The sequence below is a fragment of the Cherax quadricarinatus genome, chromosome 42, assembly GCF_038502225.1.
Source record: "Cherax quadricarinatus isolate ZL_2023a chromosome 42, ASM3850222v1, whole genome shotgun sequence".
NCBI classification, from domain to species: Eukaryota; Metazoa; Arthropoda; class Malacostraca; order Decapoda; family Parastacidae; genus Cherax; species Cherax quadricarinatus.
Window position 1 is genome coordinate 22,057,525 of NC_091333.1, and position 24,134 is coordinate 22,081,658.

The 24,134-nt window shown below is 43.6% G+C and overlaps 1 protein-coding gene across 6 annotated transcripts in view; it reads right to left on the reverse strand.

Annotated features, from left to right (window-relative positions):
• The window catches only part of ida (anaphase promoting complex subunit 5 ida), a 348,644-nt gene that overhangs the window by 114,352 nt on the left and 210,158 nt on the right, over positions 1 to 24,134 (reverse strand). For all 6 annotated transcript variants that reach the window (XM_070093406.1, XM_070093405.1, XM_070093407.1 and 3 more), the window contains one exon: positions 6,131 to 6,367. In XM_070093406.1, the coding sequence (XP_069949507.1) occupies positions 6,131 to 6,367 (237 nt within the window). The remainder of the gene's footprint in view (positions 1 to 6,130; positions 6,368 to 24,134) is intronic.

The window sequence follows — 24,134 nt, forward strand, 5'->3', positions numbered from 1 at the left end:
AGAAAGATTATTAAAACAGCTGACCACTGTGGTAAGTTTCTGGCGACTTCTGGCACCTGCCTCTATAGGCTTATCACTTCATTTACAAATTCACCTGTTTTCAAATGACACTTTATCATCTATATACAGCTAGGGAGCCACTGTAGTATACACTATACACTATGTATACACAATGTTATCAGGGAGACTTTCTTTCCTCTGACAAAGAAAAGTTCTATTATTATTATTTTGCACACGGAACACAGGCCTATGATTCCCCTCTAGCAGTAAACTCTGCTAGGTAGTGCATACTAATTCCCCTTTTTTGACTCAGTATATAATGTTTTCCGCCCAAGATTGGTTCCAGGCGCTAGAGGGATGTATCGTATAGGATTGATGGCACAAATTAAAGTTCTAGCACGTAAGAGCGACCGTGAAAACACGAGAAAACCTGGAGCACAACGAGGCACGCGGCACTGGACTGGCCCGAAAAAGAAAAGTTAAAAAGAGAAACTTTTGTTTTTCTTTTTGGGCCACCATGCTTCGGTGAGATATGGCCAGTTTGTTGAAAGAAGAAGTTTATTGAATTAAAGTTAAAACAGAAAGAAGGACTGCAGATAAACAAGGTGGTGTTAGAATGGATAGGGGATGTGTAGATCAAGCATTTACACTTAAGCATGGTATAAACCTTAGTAATACATACCAACAAGATGGTTCAGAAAAACATGTAAACAAACACTAGGGCATATTTATTAAAAAACGTTTTGGTCTTGAGACCTTGATCAGTTCTGAAGTGATCAAGGTCTCAGGACCAAAACAATATCTAATAAATATGTCCTAGTTTGTGCTTATGTGTTTTTCTAAACCAACATTGAAGCATATATGTGAACAGTATTTAGATAAAGATAGGGAAGTTTCATTGCGTTTATGGATTTAGAAAAGGCATATGATAGAGTGGATAGGGGACCAATGTGGCAGATGTTGCAAGTGTATGGAATAGGTGGTAAGTTACTAGATGCTGTAAAGAGTTTTTATGAGGATAGTGAGGCTCAGGTTAGGGTGTGTAGGAGAGAGGGAGATTACTTCCCGGTAAAAGTAGGTCTTAGACAGGGATATGTAACGTCACCATGGTTGTTTAACATATTTATAGATGGAGTTGTAAAATAAGTAAATACTAGGGTGTTCGGGAGAGGTGTGGGATTAAATTATGGGGAATCAAATACAAAATGCGAGTTGACACAGTTACTTTTTGCTGATGATACTGTACTTTCGAGAGATTCTAAAGAAAAGTTGCAAAGGTTAGTGGACGACTTTGGGAGGGTGTGTAAAGGTAGAAATTTGAAAGTGAGCATAGATAAGAGTAAGGTGATGAGATTATCAAACAATTTAGATAAAAAAAATTGGATATCACACTGGAGGGAGAGAGTATGGAAGAAGTGAATGTGTTCAGATAATAGAGAGTTGACTTGTCAGTGGACGGGTTTATGAAGGATGAGGTTAACCATAGAACTGATGAAGGAAAAAAGGTGAGTGGTGCACTGAGGTATCTGTGGAGACAAAAAAATATGTTATCCATGGAGGCAAAGAAGGGAATGTACAAAAGTGTAGTGGTACCAATGCTCCTATATGGGTGTGAAGTATGAGTTGTAAATGCTGCAGCGAGAAGGCGGCTGGAGGCAGCAGAGGTGTCGTGTATAATGACAATGTGTGGTGTAAATGTTATGCAGAGAATTTGTATTGTGGAAATTAGGTGTGGAGCTACTAAAAGTATTAGAGGGCTGAAGAGAGGTTGTTGAAGTGGTTTGGTCATTAAGAGAGAATGGAACAATGTAAAATGGCTTAGAGAGCATATAAATCTGTAGGGGAAGGAAGACAGGGAAGGGGTTGTCCTTGAAAAGGCTGGAGGGAGGGGGTAAAAGAGGTTTTTGTGGGTGAGGGGCCTGGACTTCCAGCAAGCGTGCGTGGGCATGTTATTATTATTATTATTATTATTAACACACTGGCCGATTCCCACCAAGGCAGGGTGGCCCGAAAAAGAAAAACTTTCACCATCATTCACTCCATCACTGTCTTGCCAGAAGGGTGCTTTACACTACAGTTTTTAAACTGCAACATTAACACCCCTCCTTCAGAGTACAGGCATTGTACTTCCCTTCTCCAGGACTCAAGTCCGGCCTGCCGGTTTCCCTGAATCCCTAAATAAATGTTACTTTGCTCACACTCCAACAGCACGTCAAGTATTAAAAACCATTTGTCTCCATTCACTCCTATCAAACACGCTCACGCATGTCTGCTGCCCCTCACACACAAAACCTCCTTTACCCCCTCCCTCCAACCTTTCCTAGGCCGACCCCTACCCTGCCTTCCTTCCACTACAGACTAATACACTCTTGAAGTCATTCTGTTTAACTCCATTCTCTCTACATGTCCGAACCACCTCAACAACCCTTCCTCAGCCCTCTGGACAACAGTTTTGGTAATCCCGCACCTCCTCCTAACTTCCAAACTACAAATTCTCTGCATTATATTCACACCACACATTGCCCTCAGACATGACATCTCCACTGCCTCCAGCCTTCTCCTCGCTGCAACATTCATCACCCATGCTACACACCCATATAAGAGCGTTGGTAAAACTATACTCTCATACATTCCCCTCTTTGCCTCCAAGGACAAAGTTCTTAGTCTCCACAGACTCCTAAGTGCACCGCTCACCCTTTTCCCCTCATCAATTCTATGATTCACCTCATCTTTCATAGACCCATCCGCTGACACGTCCACTCCCAAATATCTGAATACATTCACCTCCTCCATACTCTCTCCCTCCAATCTGATATCCAATCTTTCATCACCTAATCTTTTTGTTATCCTCATAACCTTACTCTTTCCTGTATTCACTTTTAATTTTCTTCTTTTGCATACCCTACAAAATTCATCCACCAACCTCTGCAAGTTCTCTTCAGAATCTCCCAAAAGCACAGTGTCATCAGCAAAGAGCAACTGTGACAACTCCCACTTTATGTGTGATTCTTTATCTTTTAACTCCACGCCTCTTGCCAAGACCCTCGCATTTACTTCTCTTACAACCCCATCTATAAATATATTAAACAACCACGGTGACATCACACATCCTCGACTAAGGCCTACTTTTACTGAGAAATAATCTCCCTCTTTCCTACATACTCTAACTTGAGCCTCATTATCCTCGTAAAAACTCTTCACTGCTTTCAGTAACCTACCTCCTACACCATACACCTGCAACATCTGCCACATTGCCCCCCTATCCACCCTGTCATACGCCTTTTCCAAATCCATTAATGCCACAAAAACCTGTTTTGCCTTATCTAAATACTGTTCACTTATATGTTTCACTGTAAACACCTGGTCCACACACCCCCTACCTTTCCTAAAGCCTCCTTGTTCATCTGCTATCCTATTCTCCGTCTTACTCTTAATTCTTTCAATAATAACTCTACCATACACTTTACCAGGTATACTCGACAGACTTATCCCCCTATAATTTTTGCACTCTCTTTCGTCTCCTTTGCCTTTATACAAAGGAACTATACATGCTCTCTGCCAATCCCTAGGTACCTTACCCTCTTCCATACATTTATTAAATAATTGCACCAACCACTCCAAAAACTATATCCCCACCTGCTTTTAACGTTTCTATCTTTATCCCATCAATCCCGGCTGCCTTACCCCCTTTCATTTTACCTACTGCCTCACGAACTTCCCCCACACTCACAACTGGCTCTTCCTCACTCCTACAAGATGTTATTCCTCCTTGCCCTATACACGAAATCACAGCTTCCCTATCTTCATCAACATTCAACAATTTCTCAAAATATTCCTTCCATCTTCCCAATATCTCTAACTCTCCATTTAATAACTCTCCTCTCCTATTTTTAACTGACAAATCCATTTGTTCTCTAGGCTTCCTTAACTTGTTAATCTCACTCCAAAACTTTTTCTTATTTTCAACAAAATTTGTTGATAACATCTCACCCACTCTCTCATTTGCTCTCTTTTTACATTGCTTCACCACTCTCTTAACCTCTCTCTTTTTCTCCATATACTCTTCCCTCCTTGCATCACTTCTACTTTGTAAAAACTTCTCATATGCTAACTTTTGCTCCCTTACTACTCTCTTTACATCATCATTCCACCAATCGCTCCTCTTCCCTCCTGCACCCACTTCCCTGTAACCACAAACTTCTGCTGAACACTCTAACATTACATTTTTAAACCTACCCCATACCTCTTCAACCCCATTGCCTATGCTCTCATTAGCCCATCTATCCTCTAATAGTTGTTTATATCTTACCCTAACTGCCTCCTCTTTTAGTTTATAAACCTTCACCTCTCTCTTCCCTGATGCTTCTATTCTCCTTGTATCCCATCTACCTTTTACTCTCAGTGTAGCTACAACTAAAAAGTGATCTGATATATCTGTGACCTCTCAACTCAATAAACATGTACATCCTGAAGTCTACTAAACAGTCTTTTATCTACCAATACATAATCCAACAAACTACTGCCATTTTGCCCTACATCATATCTTGTATACTTATTTATCCTCTTTTTCTTAAAATATGTATTACCTATAACTAAACCCCTTTCTATACAAAGTTCAATCAAAGGGCTCCCATTATCATTTACACCTGGCACCCCAAACTTACCTACCACACCCTCTCTAAAAGTTTCTCCTACTTTAGCATTCAGGTCCCCTACCACAATTACTCTCTCACTTGGTTCAAAGGTTCCTATACATTCACTTAACATCTCCCAAAATCTCTCTCTCTCCTCTACATTCCTCTCTTCTCCAGGTGCATACACGCTTATTATGACCCACTTTTCGCATCCAACCTTTACTTTAATCCTCATAATCCTTGAATTTACACATTCATATTTTCTTTTCTCCTTCCATAACTGATCCTTCAACATTACTGCTACCCCTTCCTTAGCTCTAACTCTCTCAGATACTCCAGATTTAATCCCATTAATTTCCCCCCACCAAAACTCCCCTACCCCCTTCAGCTTTGTTTTGCTTAGGGCCAGGACATCCAACTTCTTTTCATTCATAACATCAGCAATCATCTGTTTCTTGTCATCCGCACTACATCCACGCACATTCAAGCATCCCAGTTTTATAAAGTTTTTTTTCTTCTCTTTTTTAGTAAATGTCTACAGGAGAAGGGGTTACTAGCCCATCGCTCCCGGCATTTTAGTCGCCTCATACGACACGCATGGCTTACAGAGGAAAGATTCTTTTCCACTTCCCTGTGGACAATAGAAGAAATAAAGAGGAACAAGAGCTATTTAGAAAAAGGAGAAAAACCTAGATGTATTTTTTTTTTTCAACAAGTCGGCCGTCTCCCACCGAGGCAGGGTGACCCAAAAAAGGAAGAAAATCCCCAAAAAGAAAATACTTTCATCATCATTCAACACTTTCACCACACTCACACATTATCACTGTTTTCGCATATATATATATATGCATGTGCGTGTCTGTGAAGTGTGACCAAGGTGTAAGTAGGAGTAGCAAGATATCCCTGTTATCTAGCGTGTTTATGAGACAGAAAAAGACACCAGCAATCCTACCATCATGCAAAACAGTTACAGGTCTCTGTTTCACATTCATCTGGCAGGACGGTAGTGTACTTCCCTAGGTGGTTGCTGTCTACCAACCTACTACCTATGTGATATTAAATCTTAAAATATTCTGGGATTTCAAGTAATATTGAATTAAGTTTTCTAACTGCATGCTGACGCTGTAGTGTCAGCATGCTTCTGGTAAGACAGTAATGGAGTGAGTGATAATGAAAGCGTTTCTTCTTTTTCAGGTCACTCTACCTCGGTGGGAAACGGCCGATGTGTTAATAAAAAAAAATTAAGATACAGTAACTACATTAGTAATTACATTTCTTAACACATCAGTTGTCTCCCACTGAGGCAAGGTGACCCAAAGAAGAAACGACAGTTTTTTGTCTTTCTGCATTTGGTAATTCATACAGACGGATTACTAGCCCCTTGCTCCCAGCATCTTAGTCACCAATTACAACATGCATGGCTTATGAAGGAAGGAGTCTTCTCCACTTCCCCATGGAATAGTAATTACACATACTCTTATAACTTTTATATTTACCAAGTTTGCAAGTCCAATGGCAATATTGCACACAGCAGCACAGGTGGGTTGTGCAGAGTAGAACGTTGTTGGATTTGTAGGATGGTGAGTGTTTAGGTGAAGCAGTAACTGTGATGCTAGAGCAGTCATGGTGGACACTCCCCAGTTAGCCCAGAGTGCTGCACGTAGTGCCCACGCCCCATGTTGTAGTGACACCAAGCTGTGCTGACAGTTAAGTGCCTCTGCCCGTACTATACTCTGTAAGAAAACTCTTATTACAAAAAAAAGAAAAAGGGGTAAAGAGCTATTAAGGAGATGAATACAGTGAACCCTCGGTTATAGGCCATTCCGGTTATCAGCCACTTCAGATTTAGGCCAGTTTTTTGGCCAAAATTCTATCCTGGATTTCAGCCGGCAACTTGGAAATCAGCCATATTGGATGCATCCACTCACCTCTCTGCACATTCACGAGTCATATCTGGGTGAGTGAGCAAGGCTCCATGCATTTATCCAAACATTCCGTTATATTCCATTGTTTTTGTGATTATTTATTGAGTGCAACTGCAAAATAAGCCACCATGGGCCCAAAGAAAGTTCCTAGTGCCAGCCCTTTGGTAAAGAAAATGAGAAACACGATAGAATTCAAGAAAGAAATTATAGACAAATACAAGAGTGGTGTACGTGTCTTGGAGCTTGCTAGGATGTATGGGAAATCCAAATCAAAACTCACTTCCATCCTGGCGAAGAAAAAAGAAATCAAGGAAGCTAATGTTGCGAAAGGGGTAGATATGATAAAGAAACAAAGATCACCAATAATCGAAGATGTGGAGAAGTTATTGTTGGTGTGAATCAATGATAAACAATTAGTGGAAGATAGTGTTGTGGAGTCGATCATTTGTGAAGAGGCAAGGCAGTTGCATGCGGATCTTGTGAATAAAATACCTGGGATGAGTGCTGCTGTTAGTGAATATAAAGTCAGCAAAGGCTGGTTTGAGAGATTTATGAAGCATAGTGGCATACACAGTGTGGTAACGCATGGCGAGGCTGCAAGTTCGGACAAACGTGCGGCTGAATAATTCATGCATGAATTCAAGGAGTACGTAGAAGCTAAAGGATTCGTCCCCCAACAAGTATTCAATTGTGACGAAATAGGCCTCTTTTGGAAGAAAATGCCAAAGAGAACCTACATCACGAAGGAGGAAAAGGCACTGCCAGGACACAAGCTTATGAAGGATAGGCTTACTCTTTTGTTCTGTGGTAATGCTAGTGGAGATATCAAAGTGAAGCCTTTACTGGTGTATCACTCTGAAAATCCTAGTGTGTTCAAGAAAAACAGTGTCATCAAGAGTAAATTGTGTGTGATGTGCAAAACTAATAATAAGGCATGGGTCATGAGGCAAATTTTCATTTACTGGGTCCATTAAGTGTTTAGCCCCAGTGTGAAAAAGTACCTCCAGGAAAATAAATTGCCACTCAAGTGCCTCTTGGTAATGGACAATGCTCCTGCTTATTACAATAAATTTTATAAACCATAGGTGATGTTAGTCTAGGGGAGTTTTTATGGAGAATTATTCTCCAGTTATATCGTAATAAGGTTATAAGGAGATCGAAAAAACTTTGTAAAATGCATCTTTAATATAAAGTAGATATCGTTATAGACTTAATGTATTTAGTTGTACCTTTTGGTTAATTATATATAAACAGACTTTATACACCACTTATAAATTAAGAAGACCTTCATTCTTAGCTGAATGGACCTTTAATATACAGTTGAACAAAAGTTACATCATCCTCCATTTTCTAAGGAGATTAGGCTGTTGACTTAGAAAACTTCAAGTCTCTACACACGAGAACTTTTATATAATGTAAATTCCACAATTTCTGGTGACTTTAGCGAATAAAGCTCTAGAACAAATGCTTCACTGTTTAAGTTAAAAGGAATAAGCCGTGGAGACCTTCTCTATACCGAGAGAGGTGCTGTACTGCCTGCTCTACTCCTCTCGCCTCTGATGTAAGCTCGCGTCAGGCGAGTAGTAACCAGAGGTGAGGTCATAAATGGTTGTTATCATTGGTAAATGATGCATCAGTGCAAAATACATATATATATATACATAAAATGAAAAATGAGAAAGATGAAAATGATATGTAATATTATAAAGCTGATTTTCATCGTTTTAGCTAATAACGACGATAATCGCAAAGTAATATTAGATGGATGAACAAAATTTAAGACATATATAGAGAAATTGCATGTCAGCGTAACACTGCTCATCCTCCAAACTTGGTATGCCAATTGTTGGAGGAGTTTAATTTCATCACAGTGAAGTTCTTGCCTCCTAACACCACTCTTCTCATCCAGCCCATGGACCAGCAGGTCATCTCTAGCTTCAAAAAACTCTACATGAAAGCAATGTTTCAAAGGTGTTCTGAAGAGACCTCGGACACTGACTTGACCCTGACTTGATTCTGGAGGAATCACTTCAGTATCTTTCATTGCGTAAGCCTTATAGGAAAGGCTTGGCAGGGACTGACTTCCAAAACTTTGACCTCTGCTTGGAGAAAATTGTGGCCAGAATGTGTCCAAGAGAAGGATTTTGAAGGGTTTGAGGCTGACCCTGACTCTGACCCTGTCGATCCTCTGCCTGTTGTGAAATCCATCGTGGTTTTGAGGATGTCCATGGGGTTGGATGTGAGTGGCCAGGATGTGGAAGAGTTGGTGGAGGACCACAGGGAAGAGCTAACCAATGAAGAGCTGCAAGACCTTCATCTGCAACAGCAACAGACCACAGCTGAGGAACTTGCTTCAAAGGAGGAGGAAGAGAGAGGGGAGAATGTGCCTTCTTCAGTGATTAAGGATGTGTGTGCAAAGTGGAGTGAGTTGCAAAGTTTTGTGGAGAAATATCACCCTGACCAAGCTCAAACAAGCTGTATTTGCAACATTTTCCATGATAAAACCTTGTCCTGCTTCAGGCAAATCTTAAAGACACACCAGAAACAGAGTTCTCTGGACAGATTTTTTTGTGCAAGAGGGGTCCAGTGACTCTCAAGCTGGTCCTTAATGCAGTAAAAGACGAAGAAGGGAAGTAACCCCAGAGAGGGATCTGATACCTGAAGTCCTTAGGGAGGGGGATTCCCCTTCCAAACAAGAAACTCTCCTCCCTCTCCCCTCCTCGCCTTCTTCCATATGCCAACAAGTGTCTTCAATAAAGGTATGTAATGTTCATTTATTAGTAAAATTAGTGCTTTATATTTCTTACTCACTGTTTTGTGTATGTAAAACTACAGTTAATATTTAAAAAAATGTATTTTTGTTAATATTTTTGGGTGTCTGGAACAGATTAATTGTATTTACATTAATTCTTATAGGAAATATTATTTCGGTTTTCGGCCTTTATGAATTTAGGCCGACCTTCTGAAATGGATTACGGCCTATAACCGAGGGTCCAAAATGCAGTAATGGAAGTCTAAGAAATATATGGATTATTATGATTGAAAAAACTCAGCTTTCAACACCAGAGAAAGATGAGTAGCCTTCTGTTATATACAGGTCCAATGTTCTCGAGGTCCTCAACCAGTAGAAACCTGCAAAACAACTATTCTACAACATGGGTGGCCATCAACTGTTTCATGCTACCTGTAAGCTTAAAAAAATAAACTATAAGCAATCATTCATCAACTTCAACTTGGAACTGCTTAACCCTTTGACTGTAGCAACCCCCAATCCTGAGGTGTCTCCTGGTGTCGCAAAATTTAAAAAAAAAAAAAATTATTTTTTTCTTATGAAATGATAATCTTTTCCCGATTGTAATGACACAAAAAAAACGAAATTTGATGGAAAACTGACCGAATTATGCTCTCGCGAAGTTAGCGACCTCGGTGCTGTTTACAAATCGGCGATTTCGCCCACTTTGAGCCTTATTTTCGGCTAATTCCATTGTTCCAGTCGCCCAAACTCATAGCTATTTCTTTAGAACTCCATTTTTTCTATCGATTGAGTACAAGAAACTGCCCATTTACCGATTTCAACTACCTAATAATGTGGTCAGAAATTTACAATTTGGGCAATTTCACAAAAACTAAAAAATATGACAATTTCAAAATAAGGTCCAGAATGAACAATGCAGACATTCCTGGCTCTAAAATAACATTTTCTTTGCTCATCAGTCATGTCTCCAGGCCCCTCTGATATTACTTTTGCTTTCTATTTTGAATTTTTATTCAAACAAAAAATAGAAGACTTACTATTATGCAGACTACTGCAATACTGTAATAATTGTATAAATAACATCAACCCATTCATGACTGCATATTAGAATGGCTAGTTGGACATTTATTGGACAATGGCATCATTTGTTTACTTTTGAACATTGGCAAAAATCAAACATTTCCCCTACTTTGAGCTCCATTTCTAGGTTCTTTTTATAGTAAAATCAATCAAAATCACCTCTATTTCTATAATATGTTTTCCATTCTATCAAATGAGACCAAGAAAATGAAAATACAACCATAAATACTATACGAAAATAGACCACAAAGTCGGCATTTTAATTAAAAAAATCGGTCGGAGTTTTTTTTTTCTCATTATGCACTGCGTGCTCCAGGATTTTTTTATATGGTGCACACTGATCACACAGACCCATTCTCTCACATGTGGGCCTACCAGCTTTCTCCTGCTTGATTTGAAGCCGCTAGAATTTATGAGTATATATACGTCAAACACGGTACCTCGTAAGACGTATATATACGGCCGCGACAGTCAAAGGGTTAACACAACACTGAGACATTAAAGAACTTAGTCAACTTACCACCTAAATGATAACACTGACCCATAGCTGGCAACAACTTGTACGTTGTTACTAATACTGAACCAAGTGATATCTCTAAAATATAGTGGAAGTTGCAATTTCATTTTTGACTGAAAAAAAAGTATACCACACTCCTACATCTCACTGGCCAAAAGATGAAATTTTAATAGCCTTAATCCTAAAAAATGACGTTGATAGGTACTGTACACCGCAGTCCTAGACTCCATCTTATACCACCAACCTACCACATACCAAGAACTATTTGTCTTAAGCAGGGGCAAATCTACTATGAAACTAATGAAGCTAAAGCTTCTGGGCCTCTAATCCCAGACTGGGCCCGAGAAGCGACTTTAGTCCACACTGCTTAAAAATTTTGGGTCTACTGTATGAGAATTGGTTGCGAAGGGGCCCCCCATCACAGTTCAAGCTTCAGGGCCCCAAAAATGTAGATCCTCCTCTGTTCTTAAGTGCATAATATACAGAATTTAATTTCAATCCTTACGAAGGGATTAAAATATTCTTCATGTAATAATACAGGTACTGATGAAAATGCTCCTCTAATGACCAATATACAGTCGACAAGCCATAAACTTAGTGTACTAAGATATTTGGTTTTGGGACTTATTATAACTGTTCAAATGTATATAAAACAATTATTTCATACTGTAAGAGTCAGATATTATAAGAGTGAGATAAATAGGTTGAGAAAGCCTAGGGAACAAATAGATTTGATAGTTAACCCGTAAACGGTCCAAACGTATACATACATTCACTACCCCAGTGCCCAGAATATTTTGAAAAATAAAAAAATCCTTTTTTTTTTATTGAAGAAAGAGGACATTTTTCTAAGTGTTATAGGATACAAAAAAAAAAAAATTTACAGTCAGTACTTACCGAGATATGAGGCTGCAAAGTTGGCACTTGATGATCACCTGATGGTAACATGGAGCACTGCCGCTTGCAAAAGTGTTGCCGATATACCTTTTTTTCTATTTTTCATATTATTTTATATAGTTTTCATGTTCTGATAATTACAATTTATAGTAGTTCTCGTCATTTCATAACCAATCTTTGTTCTGACACTAGTACAGTGGACCCCCGGTTAACGATATTTTTTCACTCCAGAAGTATGTTCAGGTGCCAGTACTGATCGAATTTGTCCCCATTAGGAATATTGTGAAGTAGATTATTCCATTTCAAACCCCCAAACATACACGTACAAACGCACTTACATAAATACACTTACATAATTGGTCGCATTCGGAGGTGATCGTTATGCGGGGGTCCACCGTACAGTGGACCCCCGCATAGCGACTTTAATCCGTGCAAGAGGGCTCATTGTTATGCGAAATGATCGGTATGCGAATGAATTTTCCCCATAAGAAATAATGGAAATCAAATTAATCCGTGCAAGACACCCAAAAGTATGAAAAAAATTTTTTTACCACATGAAATATACATTTTCCTACACACAGAGAGAAGGATACATGCACAATAGTAGAGTAGTACATGCACAATATATATTGTGCATGTACTACTCTACTAAATGAAGAATAAATGACACTTACCTTTATTGAAGATGCAGCAATGACTGATGAGACAGTGTGTCCTGGGAGTGCCTTTTCCTCCTGAGTACTGTAGGTCCTGTTTGGCATTTTCTTCCAGAGCAGGCCTTATCACACTGTGTATGCCACTACGATTCTTAAATCTCTCAAACCAACCTTTGCTGGCTTTAAATTCACCAATATGAGCACTAGTTCCAGGCATTTTTCCCTGTTCACCTGGGTGTTAGTCGACTGGTGTGGGTTGCATCCTGGGAGACAAGATTAAGGACCCCAATGCAAATAAGTTAGACAGTCTTCGATGACATTGACTTTTTTGGGTTATCCTGGGTGGGAAATCCTCTGGGGTTAATTGTTTCTTGGTATTCTCAATAAGCCACACCAACAACGGTGCTACAGCAGCAGCAGCAGCTGACGGTGGTACAACAGCAACAGACGATGCTACAGCAGCAACAGACGATGCTACAGCAGCAGCAGACGATGCTACAGCAGCAACAGATGATGCTACAGCAGCAGCAGACGATGCTACAGCAGCAGCAGACGATGCTACAGCAGCAGCAGACGATGCTACAGCAGCAGCAGACGATGCTACAGCAGCAGCAGACGATGCTACAGCAGCAGCAGACAGTACTACAGCAGCAGCAGCAGCAGCAGCTGACGGTGGTACAACAGCAGCAGCAGCTGACAGTGCAGCAGCAGCTGACAGTGCAGCAGCAGCTGACGGTGGTACAGCAGCATCAGCAGCTGTACCACCAATAGTAGCGATGGTTGATTGGGGTTTATTATACAACCTTGCCAGCTCGGAGACACGCACTCCACTTTCATACTTATCAATGATCTTTTTCTTCATCTCTATAGTAATTCTCACCCGTATTGCTGTAGGGTTGGCACTAGAAGCTTTCTTGGGGCCCCATGGTCACTTATTTTCCAGAAAAAATCACCAAAAACACTGTAATAATACGAAATGTTCCGATTGTATGCTTGGATGTTACCGCTGAGGCTGGCTGGTAAACAATGCCACCGGCGGAACATGTGAGCGTGGCTCAGGCCGCACATTGGACGCGTCTCGGACAAAGAGCGGGTTTTTGGGCGGTATGCGAGGCAAAATTTTTGCGAAAAAAGTGAGCGGTATGCGGATTGTACGGTATGCGATGTGTGCGGTATGCGGGGGTCCACTGTATTAGGTACTGAAATTGTACTCACATTGCCACAAACACACTGACAGGTGAACATACACACCTGCCTTGGCCATTTACTATTATCTTGGAATAGAGTGGACCCCCACATACCGCTGGCATCACGTTACGTTAAATCTGCATACCAATACATTTTATCACTAAGATTTTGCCTCGCATACCGCTAAAAAATCCGCTCAACGCTATTCGTCCGAGACGCTTATAATGTGCGGCCTGAGCCAGCCTCACATGTTCCGCCGGTGTCATTGTTTACCAGCCAGCCTCCGTGGTAACATCCAAGCATACAATCGGAACATTTTGTATCATTACAGTGTTTTTGGTGACTTTATCTGCAAAATAAGTGACCATGGGCCCTAGAAAGCTTCTAGTGCCAAGCCTACAGGAATAAGGGTGAGAATTACTATAGAGATGAAGAAAGAGATCACTGCTAAGTATGAAAGTGGAGTGCGTGTCTCAGAGCTGGCCAGGTTGTATAGTAAACCCCAATCAACCATCACTACTATTGTGTCCAAGAAAACGGCAATCAAGAAAGCTGTTCTTGCCAAAGGTTCAACTGTGTTTTCGAAACAGAGATCGCAAGTGATGGAAGATGTTGAGAGACTCTTATTGGTGTGGATAAATGAAAAACAGATAGCAGTAGATAGCATCTCTCAAGTGATCATAAGTGAAAAGGATAGGAAGTTGCATGAGGATTTAATTAAAAAAATGCCTGCAACTAGTGATGATGTGAGTGAATTTAAGGCCAACAAAGGTTGGTTTGAGAGATTTAAGAAGCATAGTGGCATACAAAGTGTGATAAGGCATGGTGAGGCTGCCAGTTCGGACCACAAAGCAGCTGAAAAATATGTGCAGGAATTCAAGGAGTACATAGACAATGAAGGACTGAAACCTGAACAAGTGTTTAATTGTGATGAAACAGGCCTGTTTTGGAAGAAAATGCCAAGCAGGACCTACATTACTCAGGAGGAAAAGGCACTCCCAGGACATAAGCCTATGAAAGACAGGCTTACTCTGTTGATGTGTTTCAATGCTAGTGGTGATTGCAAAGTGAAGCCTTTATTAGTGTATCACTCAGAAACTCCCAGAGCGTTCAGGCAAAAGAATATCCTCAAGGCTAATTTGTGTGTGCTGTGGAGGGCAAACAGTAAGGCATGGGTCACTAGGGACTTTTTCTATGACTGGTTACACCAAGCATTTGCCCCCAATGTGAAAAATTACCTAACTGAAAAGAAATTAGACCTTAAGTGCCTCCTGGTGTTAGACAATGCCCCTGGTCATCCTACAGACGTGGCAGAGCGACTTTATGGGGACATGAGCTTCATTAAGGTGAAGTTTTTGCCTCCTAATACCACTCCTCTCCTGCAGCCCATGGACCAGCAGGTTATTGCAAACTTCAAAAAACTGTACACAAAACCTCTGTTTGAAAGGTGCTTTGTAGTGACCTCAGAAACTCGACTGACTCTAAGAGAGTTTTGGAGAGAGCACTTTAACCCCTTGACTATCGCAACCCCCAATCCTGAGGTGTCTCCTGGTGTTGCAAAATTTAAAAAAAAAAAAAAATTTATTTTTTCTTATGAAATGACAAGAGAATCTTTTCCCGACTGTAATGACACCAAAAAAACGAAATTTGACGGAAAACTGACGGAATTATGCTCTCACGAAGTTAGCGACCTCTGCGATATTTACAAATCGGCGATTTCGCCCACTTTGAGCCCTATTTTCGGCAAATTCCGTTGTTCCAGTTGACCAAACTCATAGCTATTTCTTTAGAACTCCATTTTTTCTATCGATTGAGTACAAAAAACTGCCCATTTACCGATATCAACTACCCAATAATGTGGTCAGAAATTTGCAATTTGGCCAATTTCACAAAAATAAAAAAATATGACAATTTCAAAATAAGGTCCAGAATGAACAATGCAGACATTCCTGGCTCTAAAATAACATATTCTTTGTTCATCAGTCATGTCTCCAGGCCCCTCTGATATTATTCTTGCTTTCTATTTTGAATTTTTATTCAAACAAAAAATAGAAGACTTACTATTATGCAGACTACTGCAATACTGTAATAATTGTATAAATAACATCAACCCATTCATGACTGCATATTAGAATGGCTAGTTGGACATTTATTGGACAATGACATCATTTGTTTACTTTTGAACATTGGCAAAAATCAAACATTTCCCATATATTGAGCTCCATTTCCAGGTTCTTGTTATAGTAAAATCAATCAAAATCACCTCTATTTCTATAATATGTTTTCCATTCTATCAAATGAGACCAAGAAAACGAGAATACACCTATAAATACTATACGAAAATAGACCACAAAGTCGGCATTTTAATTAAAAAAACGGTCAGAGTTTTTTTTTCTCATTATGCACTGCGTGCTCCAGGATTTCTTTTATATGGTGAACACTGACCACACAGACCCATTCTCTCACGTGTGGGCCTACCAGCTTTCTCCTGCTTGATTTGAAGCCGCTAGAATTTATGAGTATATATACGTCAAACACGGTACCTCGTAAGACGTATATATACGGCCGCGACAGTCAAAGGGTTAATATCCTCAATTGTGTAAACCTTATAGGTAAGGCTTGGGAGGGAGTGACTAAGAGGACCTTGAACTCTGCTTGGAAGAAACTGTGGCCAGAATGTGTAGACCAAAGGGATTTTGAAGGGTTTGAGGCTAACCCTGGGAATCCTATGCCAGTTGAGGAATCCATTGTGGCATTGGGAAAGTCCTTGGGGTTGGAGGTTAGTGGGGATGATGTGGAAGAGTTGGTGGAGGAGGACAATGAAGAACTAACCACTGATGAGCTGCTAGATCATCTTCATCAGCATGAGGCCAGACCTGAGGAAAGTGCTTCGGAGGAGGGGAGAGAGAAATTGAAGAAGTTGCATACTTCAGAGATTAAGGAAATGTGTGGAATGTGGCTTAAAGTGCAAACCTTTTTTGATGACAATCACCCTAACACAGCTATTGCAAGCCGTGCTGGTGACTATTACACTGACAATGTTGTGAACCACTTTAGGAAAGTCATAAAGGAACGGGAGGTACAGGCCTCTATGGACAGATATGTTGTGCGACAGAAGTCCAGTGACTCTGAAGCTGGTCCTAGTGGCATTAAAAGAAGAAGGGAAGTAACACCAGAAAAGGACTTGACATCTCAAGTCTTAATGGAAGGGGATTCCCCTTCTAAACACTAACACTCTCTCTCCCCTCCTCCCATCCCATCAATCATCACCAGATCTTCAATAAAGGTAAGTGTCATGTAACTGTGCATGTCTTTTTCAGTTTGTGTGTATTAAAATTAATATTTCACGTGGTAAAAAAAATTTTTTTCACACTTTGGGGTGTCTTGCACAGATTAATTTGATTTCCATTATTTCTTATGGGGAAAATTCATTCGCATAATGATAATTTCACATAACAATGAGCTCTCAGGAACGGATTAATATCGTTATGCAGAGGTCCACTGTATATACAAATTACGAAAGCCTGTAATTGTTTTACATGGTAGGATTGCTGGTGTCCTTTGTCTTTCATAAACATGCAAGATTTCAGGTACATCTTGCTACTTCTTACACTTAGGTCACACTACACATACATTTACAAGCATATATATACACACCCCTCTGGGTTTTCTTCTATTTTCTTACTAGTTCTTGTTCTTGTTTATTTCCTCTCATCTCCATGGGGAAGTGGAACAGAATTCTTCCTCTGTAAGCCATGCATATTGTAAGAGGTGACTAAAATGCCAGGAGCAAGGGGCTAGTAACCCTTTCTCCTTTATATATTACTAAATTTAAAAAGAGAAACTTTCGTTTTTCTTTTTGGGCCACCCTGCCTTGGTGGGATACAGGCGGTTTGTTGAAAGAAAGAATATACAAATTATTTATATGTCCCAGCAAAGTTTTGGATATGTGGAAGTAGAGGAGGCAGAGGAAGAGCAGGAGGAGGAGGAGGAGGAGGAGGAGGAGGAGGAGGAAGGAGGAGGAAGGAGGAGGAAGGAGGAGGAAGGAGGAGGAGGAGGAGGAGGAGGAGGAGGAGGAGGAGGAGGAGGAGGAGGAGGTAGGAGGAGGTAGGAGGAAGGAGGAGGAGGAGGGAGGAGGAGGGAGGAGGAGGGAGGAGGAGGAGGAGGAGGAGGAGGAAGAGGGAGAGGAGGAGGGGGAGGAGGAGGAGGGAGAAGGAGGAGGGAGGAAGGACAAGGAGGAGGAGGAGGGAGTAGGAGGAGGGAGGAGGAGGAAGAGAAGGAAGGAGGAGGGAGGAGGAGGAGGGAGGAAGAGGGAGGAGGAGGAGGATGAAAAGGAGGGAGGAGGAGGAGGAGGAAAAGGAGGAGGAGGAGGAAGGAGGGAGGAAAAGGAGGGAGGAGGAGGGAGGAGGAGGGAGGAGGAGGAGGAGGAGGAGGAGGGAGGAGGAGGATGGAGGAGGAGGAGGATGGAGGAGGAGGGAGGAGGAGGAGGGAGGAGGAGGAGGGAGGAGGAGGAGGAGGGAGGAGGAGGAGGGAGGAGGAGGGAGGAGGAGGGACAAGGAGAAGAAGGGAGAAGGAGGGAGGAGGAGGGAGGAGGAGGGAGGAGGAGGAGGGAGGAAAGAGGGAGGAGGAGGGGGTGGAGGAGAAGGAAGGAGGAGGGAGAGTGAGGAGGAGGGAGGAGGAGGAGGGAGGAGGAGGGAGGAGGGAGGAGGAGGAGGGAGGAGGAGGAGGGAGGAGGAGGGAGGAGGGAGGAGGAGGAGGGAGGAGGAGGGAGGAGGAGGAGGGAGGAAGAGGAAGGAGGAGGAAGGAGGAGGGAGGAAGAGGAGGAAGGAGGAGGAGGGAGGAGGAGGAAAGAGGAGGAAAGAGGAGGAGGAGGAGGGAGGAGGGAGGAGGGAGAAGGAAGGAGGGAGGAGGGAGGAGGAGAAGGAAGGAGGGAGGAGGAGGGAGGAGGAGGAGGGAGGAGGAGGAGAGAGGAGGAGGAGAGAGGAGGAGAGAGGAGGAGGAGGGAGGTGGAGGAGGAGGGAGGGAGGAGGAGGAGGGAGGAGGAGGAGGGAGGAGGGAGGAGGAGGGAGGAGGAGGAGGAGGGAGGAGGAGGAGGGAGGAGGAGAAGGGAGGAGGAGAAGGGGGGAGGAGGGAGGAGAAGGGGGAGGGAGGAGGAGGAGGAGGAGGAGGAGGGAGGAGGGAGGAGGAGGGAGGAGGAGGGAGGAGGAGGGACAAGGAGAAGAAGGGAGGAGAAGGAGGGAGGAGGAGGGAGGAGGAGGGAGGAGGGAGGAGGAGGGAGGAGGAGGGAGGAGGAGGTGGAGGAGGAGGGAGGAAGAGGGAGGAGGAGGGGGTGGAAGAGAAGGAAGGAGGAGGGAGAGTGAGGAGGAGGGAGGAGGAGGGAGGAGGAGGAGGGAGGAGGAGGGAGGAGGAGGAGGAGGAGGGAGGAGGAGGAGGAGGAGGAGGGAGGAGGAGGAGGAGAGGGAGGAGGAGGGAGGAGGAGGAGGAGGGAGGAGGAGGAAGGGAGGAGAAGGAGGGAGGAGGAGGAGGGGAGGAGGAGGAGGGAGGAGGAGGTGGAGGAGGAGGGAGGAGAGGGAGGAGGAGGGGGGAGGAGGGAGGAGGAGGGAGGAGGAGGAGGGAGGAGGAGGAGGAGGAGGGAGGAGGGAGGAGGAGGAGGGAGGAGGGAGGAGGAGGGAGGAGGAGGAGGAGGGAGGAGGAGGAGGGAGGAGGAGGAGGGAGGAGGAGGAGGAGAGGAGGGAGGAGGAGGAGGAGGAGGGGAGGAGGAGGAGGAGGAGGAGGAGGAGGAGGAGGGAGGAGGAGGAGGGAGGAGGAGGAGGAGGAGGGAGGAGGGAGGAGGAAGGAGGAGGGAGGAGGAGGAGGAGGAGGGAGGAGGAGGGAGGAGGAGGAGGAGGAGAAGGAAGGAGGAGGAGGAGGAGAGAGGAGGAGAGGGAGGAGGAGGGAGGAGGAGGAGGAGGAGGGAGGAGGAGGAGGAGGAGGAGGGAGGAGGAGGAGGGAGGAGGAGGAGGAGGAGGGAGGAGGGTGGAGGAGGTGGGAGGAGGAGGGAGGAGGAGGAGGAGGGAGGAGGAGGGAGGAGGAGGAGGAGGAGGAGGAGGAGGGAGGAGGAGGAGGGAGGAAGAGGAGGGAGGAGGAGGAGGACGAGGGAGGAGGAGGGAGGAGGGAGGAGGGAGGAGGAGGAGGGAGGAGGAGGAGGAAGAGGAGGAGGAGGAGGAGGAGGAGGAGGGGGAGGGAGGAGGAGGGGGAGGGGGAGGGAGGAGGAGGAGGAGGAGGAGGAGGAGGAGGGAGGAGGAGGAGGGAGGAGGAGGAGGTGGAGGAGGAGGTGGAGGAGGGAGGAGGAGGTGGAGGAGGAGGAGGAGGGAGGAGGAAGGATGAGGAAGGATGAGGACGATGGAGGAGGAGGCAGGAGGAAGAGGAGGGGAGGAGGAGGAGGGAGGGAGGAGGAGGGAGGAGGAGGAGGGAGGAGGAGGAGGAGGGAGGAGGAGGAGGAGGGAGGAGGAGGAGGAGGGAGGAGGAGGAGGAGGGAGGAGGAGGAGGAGGAGGAGGAGGAGGGAGGAGGAGGAGGAGGGAGAGGAGGAGGGAGGAGGAGGAGGAGGGAAGAGGAGGAGGGAGGAGGAGGAGGGAGGAGGAGGAGGGAGGAGGAGGAGGGAGGAGGAGGGAGAAGGAGGAGGGAGGAGGAGGGAAAAACATGAAAAGCATGAAAAACAAAGTCCACCCCTGACAATGACATGATAAGATGAGAAAACATCTGATAAGAGCTGACGTTTGATGAGCATCGCCCTCCTTTGTTTTCACTGGTACACAAACATGTCTGTCTATTTTTCTGTCTGTCAAGCTCCCTGTCTATCTGTCTATCCATCTAGCTCTCTGTCTCAGAGAGAGCCACAAGACTGCATCATCACGTTTACTCACATCTTCAAGCAGAGTATAGCACTTTGTCTGGATTTTTTGGGTTATCCTAGGTAATTTACACTATGTATATGTGTATTTATGTGTACCTGTGAGACAGAGATAGACAGACAGATAGAAAGAGATAGACAGAGACAGACAGGGATAGACAGAGACAGATAGAGACAAAGATAGATCAAACCATACCCCCGGCCGGGATTGAACCCGCGGTCATAGTCTCAAAACTCCAGCCTGTCGCGTTAGCCACTAGACCAGCTAGCCACAATAAGATTCATCCAACTAGGTATATTTCTACACCATAGGAAGGTTAGCACAGGCACCACTGTGACCACAAATGCAAGTTTTTAGACGAATCTCCAGCTTTTGTGGTCACAGTGGTGCCTGTGCTAACCTTCCTATGGTGTAGAAATATACCTAGTTGGATGAATCTTATTATGGCTAGCTGGTCTAGTGGCTAATGCGACAGGCTGGAGTTTTGAGACTCTATGACCGCGGGTTCAATCCCGGCCGGGGGTATGGTTTGTTTGCAATCGAGTCATTACGATTTCTTGAGTCACAAAGATAGATATAGATACAGACAGACAAATGGAGATAGAGCCAGGCCACCAGCAGCTGGCCACCATGCAGCTGGCCAGCAAGCTAGCCAGCCAGCTAGCCAGCCAGTCATCCAGCCAGCCAGCCTGCCAGCCAGCCAGCCTGCCAACGAGCCAGCCTGCCAGCCAGCCAGAATTGTTTCTTTTGACTTGGGGCATAGGTTATAAGACATTCTGAAAGGTTGTTGCACAAATATTGCACATGGGTTATTATCGAGGTTTTTTGATATTTCCTCGACCACTTGTGGCAACATCCACCTCAAAGCCACTAAACTCAGGGTCAAAATCACTTTCCTCTTAAAATGGGAGTGTTAATACTACATGACATCAGTGAATCCCAGGTGTTTGCTATGCTGTTTGCTCTAGCTGGCACTCATTTGAACTGGTGCTCCCACAAGGTACAGTGGTCCCCCGCTTTTCGTAGTTCCCGGTAATCGTAAAATTCGCCAATCATAGAGGTATTTTCGTATAAACATGGACTCGCTTTTCATAGGTTGACTCGCGAGTCATAGTTCATCCGGGACGCGTACCCATGGCGTGAGCCAGGGCAGCAGCCAGTCTGGCATTGTTTACCAGTAAGCGAAGGTCCCCTCACGTGCTCCAGCGAAATATTTCATAATATTCCATTTATTTTAGTGCTTGCAAGTACTAAATAAGCTACCATGGCTCCAAAGAAAGCTCCTAGTGCCAAGCTTGTGGTAAAGAAGGTGAGAAATACGATTGAATTTAAGAAAACCATCATTGAACAATATGAAAGTTGTACAAGTGTGGCCGAACTGTCCAGGATGTATAAGAAACCCTACACAACCTTATGTTCCATAGTGGCCAAGAAAAATGAAATAAAGGATGCTGTTGTTGCAAAGGGAGTAACTATGCTGACAAAAATGAGATCACCAGTACTGGAAGAGGTTGAGAAGTTATTATTGGTGTGGATAAATGAGAAACAATTAGCAGGAGATACTCTTATGACTTCGTTTATTTGTGAAAAGGCTAGGCAGTTGCATGAAGATTTGGTAAAGAAATTGCCTGCAAATAGTGGTGAAGTGAGTGAATTTAAGGCCAGCAAAGGCTGGTTTGAGAGATTTAAGAACCGTACTGGCATACACAGTGTGGTAAGGCATGGTGAGGCTGCCAGTTCGGACCACAAGGCGGCTGAAAAATATGTGCATGACTTCCAGGAGTACATAGAGGCTGAAGGACTGAAACCTGAACAAGTGTTCAATTGTGACGAAACAGGCCTCTTTTGGAAGAAAATGCCAAAGAGGACCTTAATTACACAAGAGGAAAAGGCAATGCTAGGACACAAGCCTATGAAAGACAGGCTGACACTAATGTTCTGTGCTAATGCTAGTGGGGATTTCAAAGTGAAGCCATTACTAGTGTACCATTCTGAAAATCCCAGTGTGTTCAGGAAAAACAATGTTATGAAGAGTAAATTGTGTGTGTTTTGGAAATCTAATAGTAAGGCATGGGTCACGAGGGAAATTTTCGTCGAGTGGTTCAGTGAAGTGTTTGGCCCTAGTGTGAAGGAGTATCTCCTGGAAAAGAAATTGGATCTCAAGTGCCTGCTAGTAATGGACAATGCACCTGATCATCCTCAAAACTTGGATGACCTAATTTTTGAGGAGTTTGGGTTCATCACAGTAAAGTTCTTGCCCCCGAATACCACTCCTCTCCTCCAACCCATGGACCAGCAGGTTATTGCAAACTTTAAAAAACTCTACACAAAAGCAATGTTTCACAGGTGCTTGACTGTGACCACAGACACTCACTTGCCCCTAAGGGAATTTTGGAGAGAACACTTCAGCATCCTCCAATGCATAACCCTTATAGGTATGGCTTGGGAGGGAGTGACTACTAGGACTTTGAACTCTGCCTGGAGAAAATTGTGGCCAGATTGTGTCGACAAGAGGGATTTTGAAGAATTTGGGACTGACCCTAATGAGCCTATGTCTGTTGAAAAATCAATTGTGGCACTGGGGAGTTCCATGGGGTTGGATGTGAGTTTCGAGGATGTGGAAGAATTGGTGGAAGACGACAATGAAGAGCTCACCACTGAGGAGCTGCAAGAGCTTCAGCAGGAAGAGCAACACATCGCAGCTCAGAATCTTGCTGCAGAGGAGGAGGAAGAGAGATGGAAGAAGGTGCCTTCTTCAGAAATTAAAGAGATTTTTACTATGTGGGGTAAGATGGAAAGCTTTATGGAGAAACATCACCCTAACAAGGTTGTTGCAAGCCAGGTTGGCAACATGTACAGTGACAAAGTCTTGGGCCATTTTAGGGAAGTGTTAAAGAGATGCCAGAAACAGAGCTCTCTCCACAGTTATTTTGTGAGACAGGACTCCAGTGACTCTCAAGGTGGTCCTAGTGGCATTAAGAAACAGAGAAGAGAATCAACCCCAGAAAAGCAAATGGTACCTGAGGTGTTGATGGAAGGGGATTCCCCTTCCAAACTATAAACAATCCATTCTCTCTCTTCCTCCAGTCTCCCATACACTAAGAAGAATCTCCAATAAAGGTAAGTGTTATGCTGTTAATGTTTCATTCATCATTTCCCATTGTATTGTTTATGTACTACATGCATATTTCACATTAAAAAATTTTTTGTTTTAATACTTCTGGGTGTCAGAAATGGATTCATTGTATTTACATTATTTCTTATGGGGAAAATTGATTCGTAAATCGTAAATTTCGTTTATAGTAACGGCTCCAGGAACGGATTAATTACGAACAACAAGGGACCACTGTACTAAGTTGTCCCAGATTTTTTTAATACCGCGCACACTGAGTGTTAGGACCCATTCTATGCTGACATGGCATCTCAGGCCAATCATGCCAAATTTGAAGGCAGGAGATGTCTATGCCATTCCTGGTTACACAGCCATACACAACTGTAGGCCAGACCAACAAGGGGGTGGCACAGCTATATACTACTCAGACCAACTAGAATGTATCACTAATACTTGCACAAGGGATGAACATGGGGAAT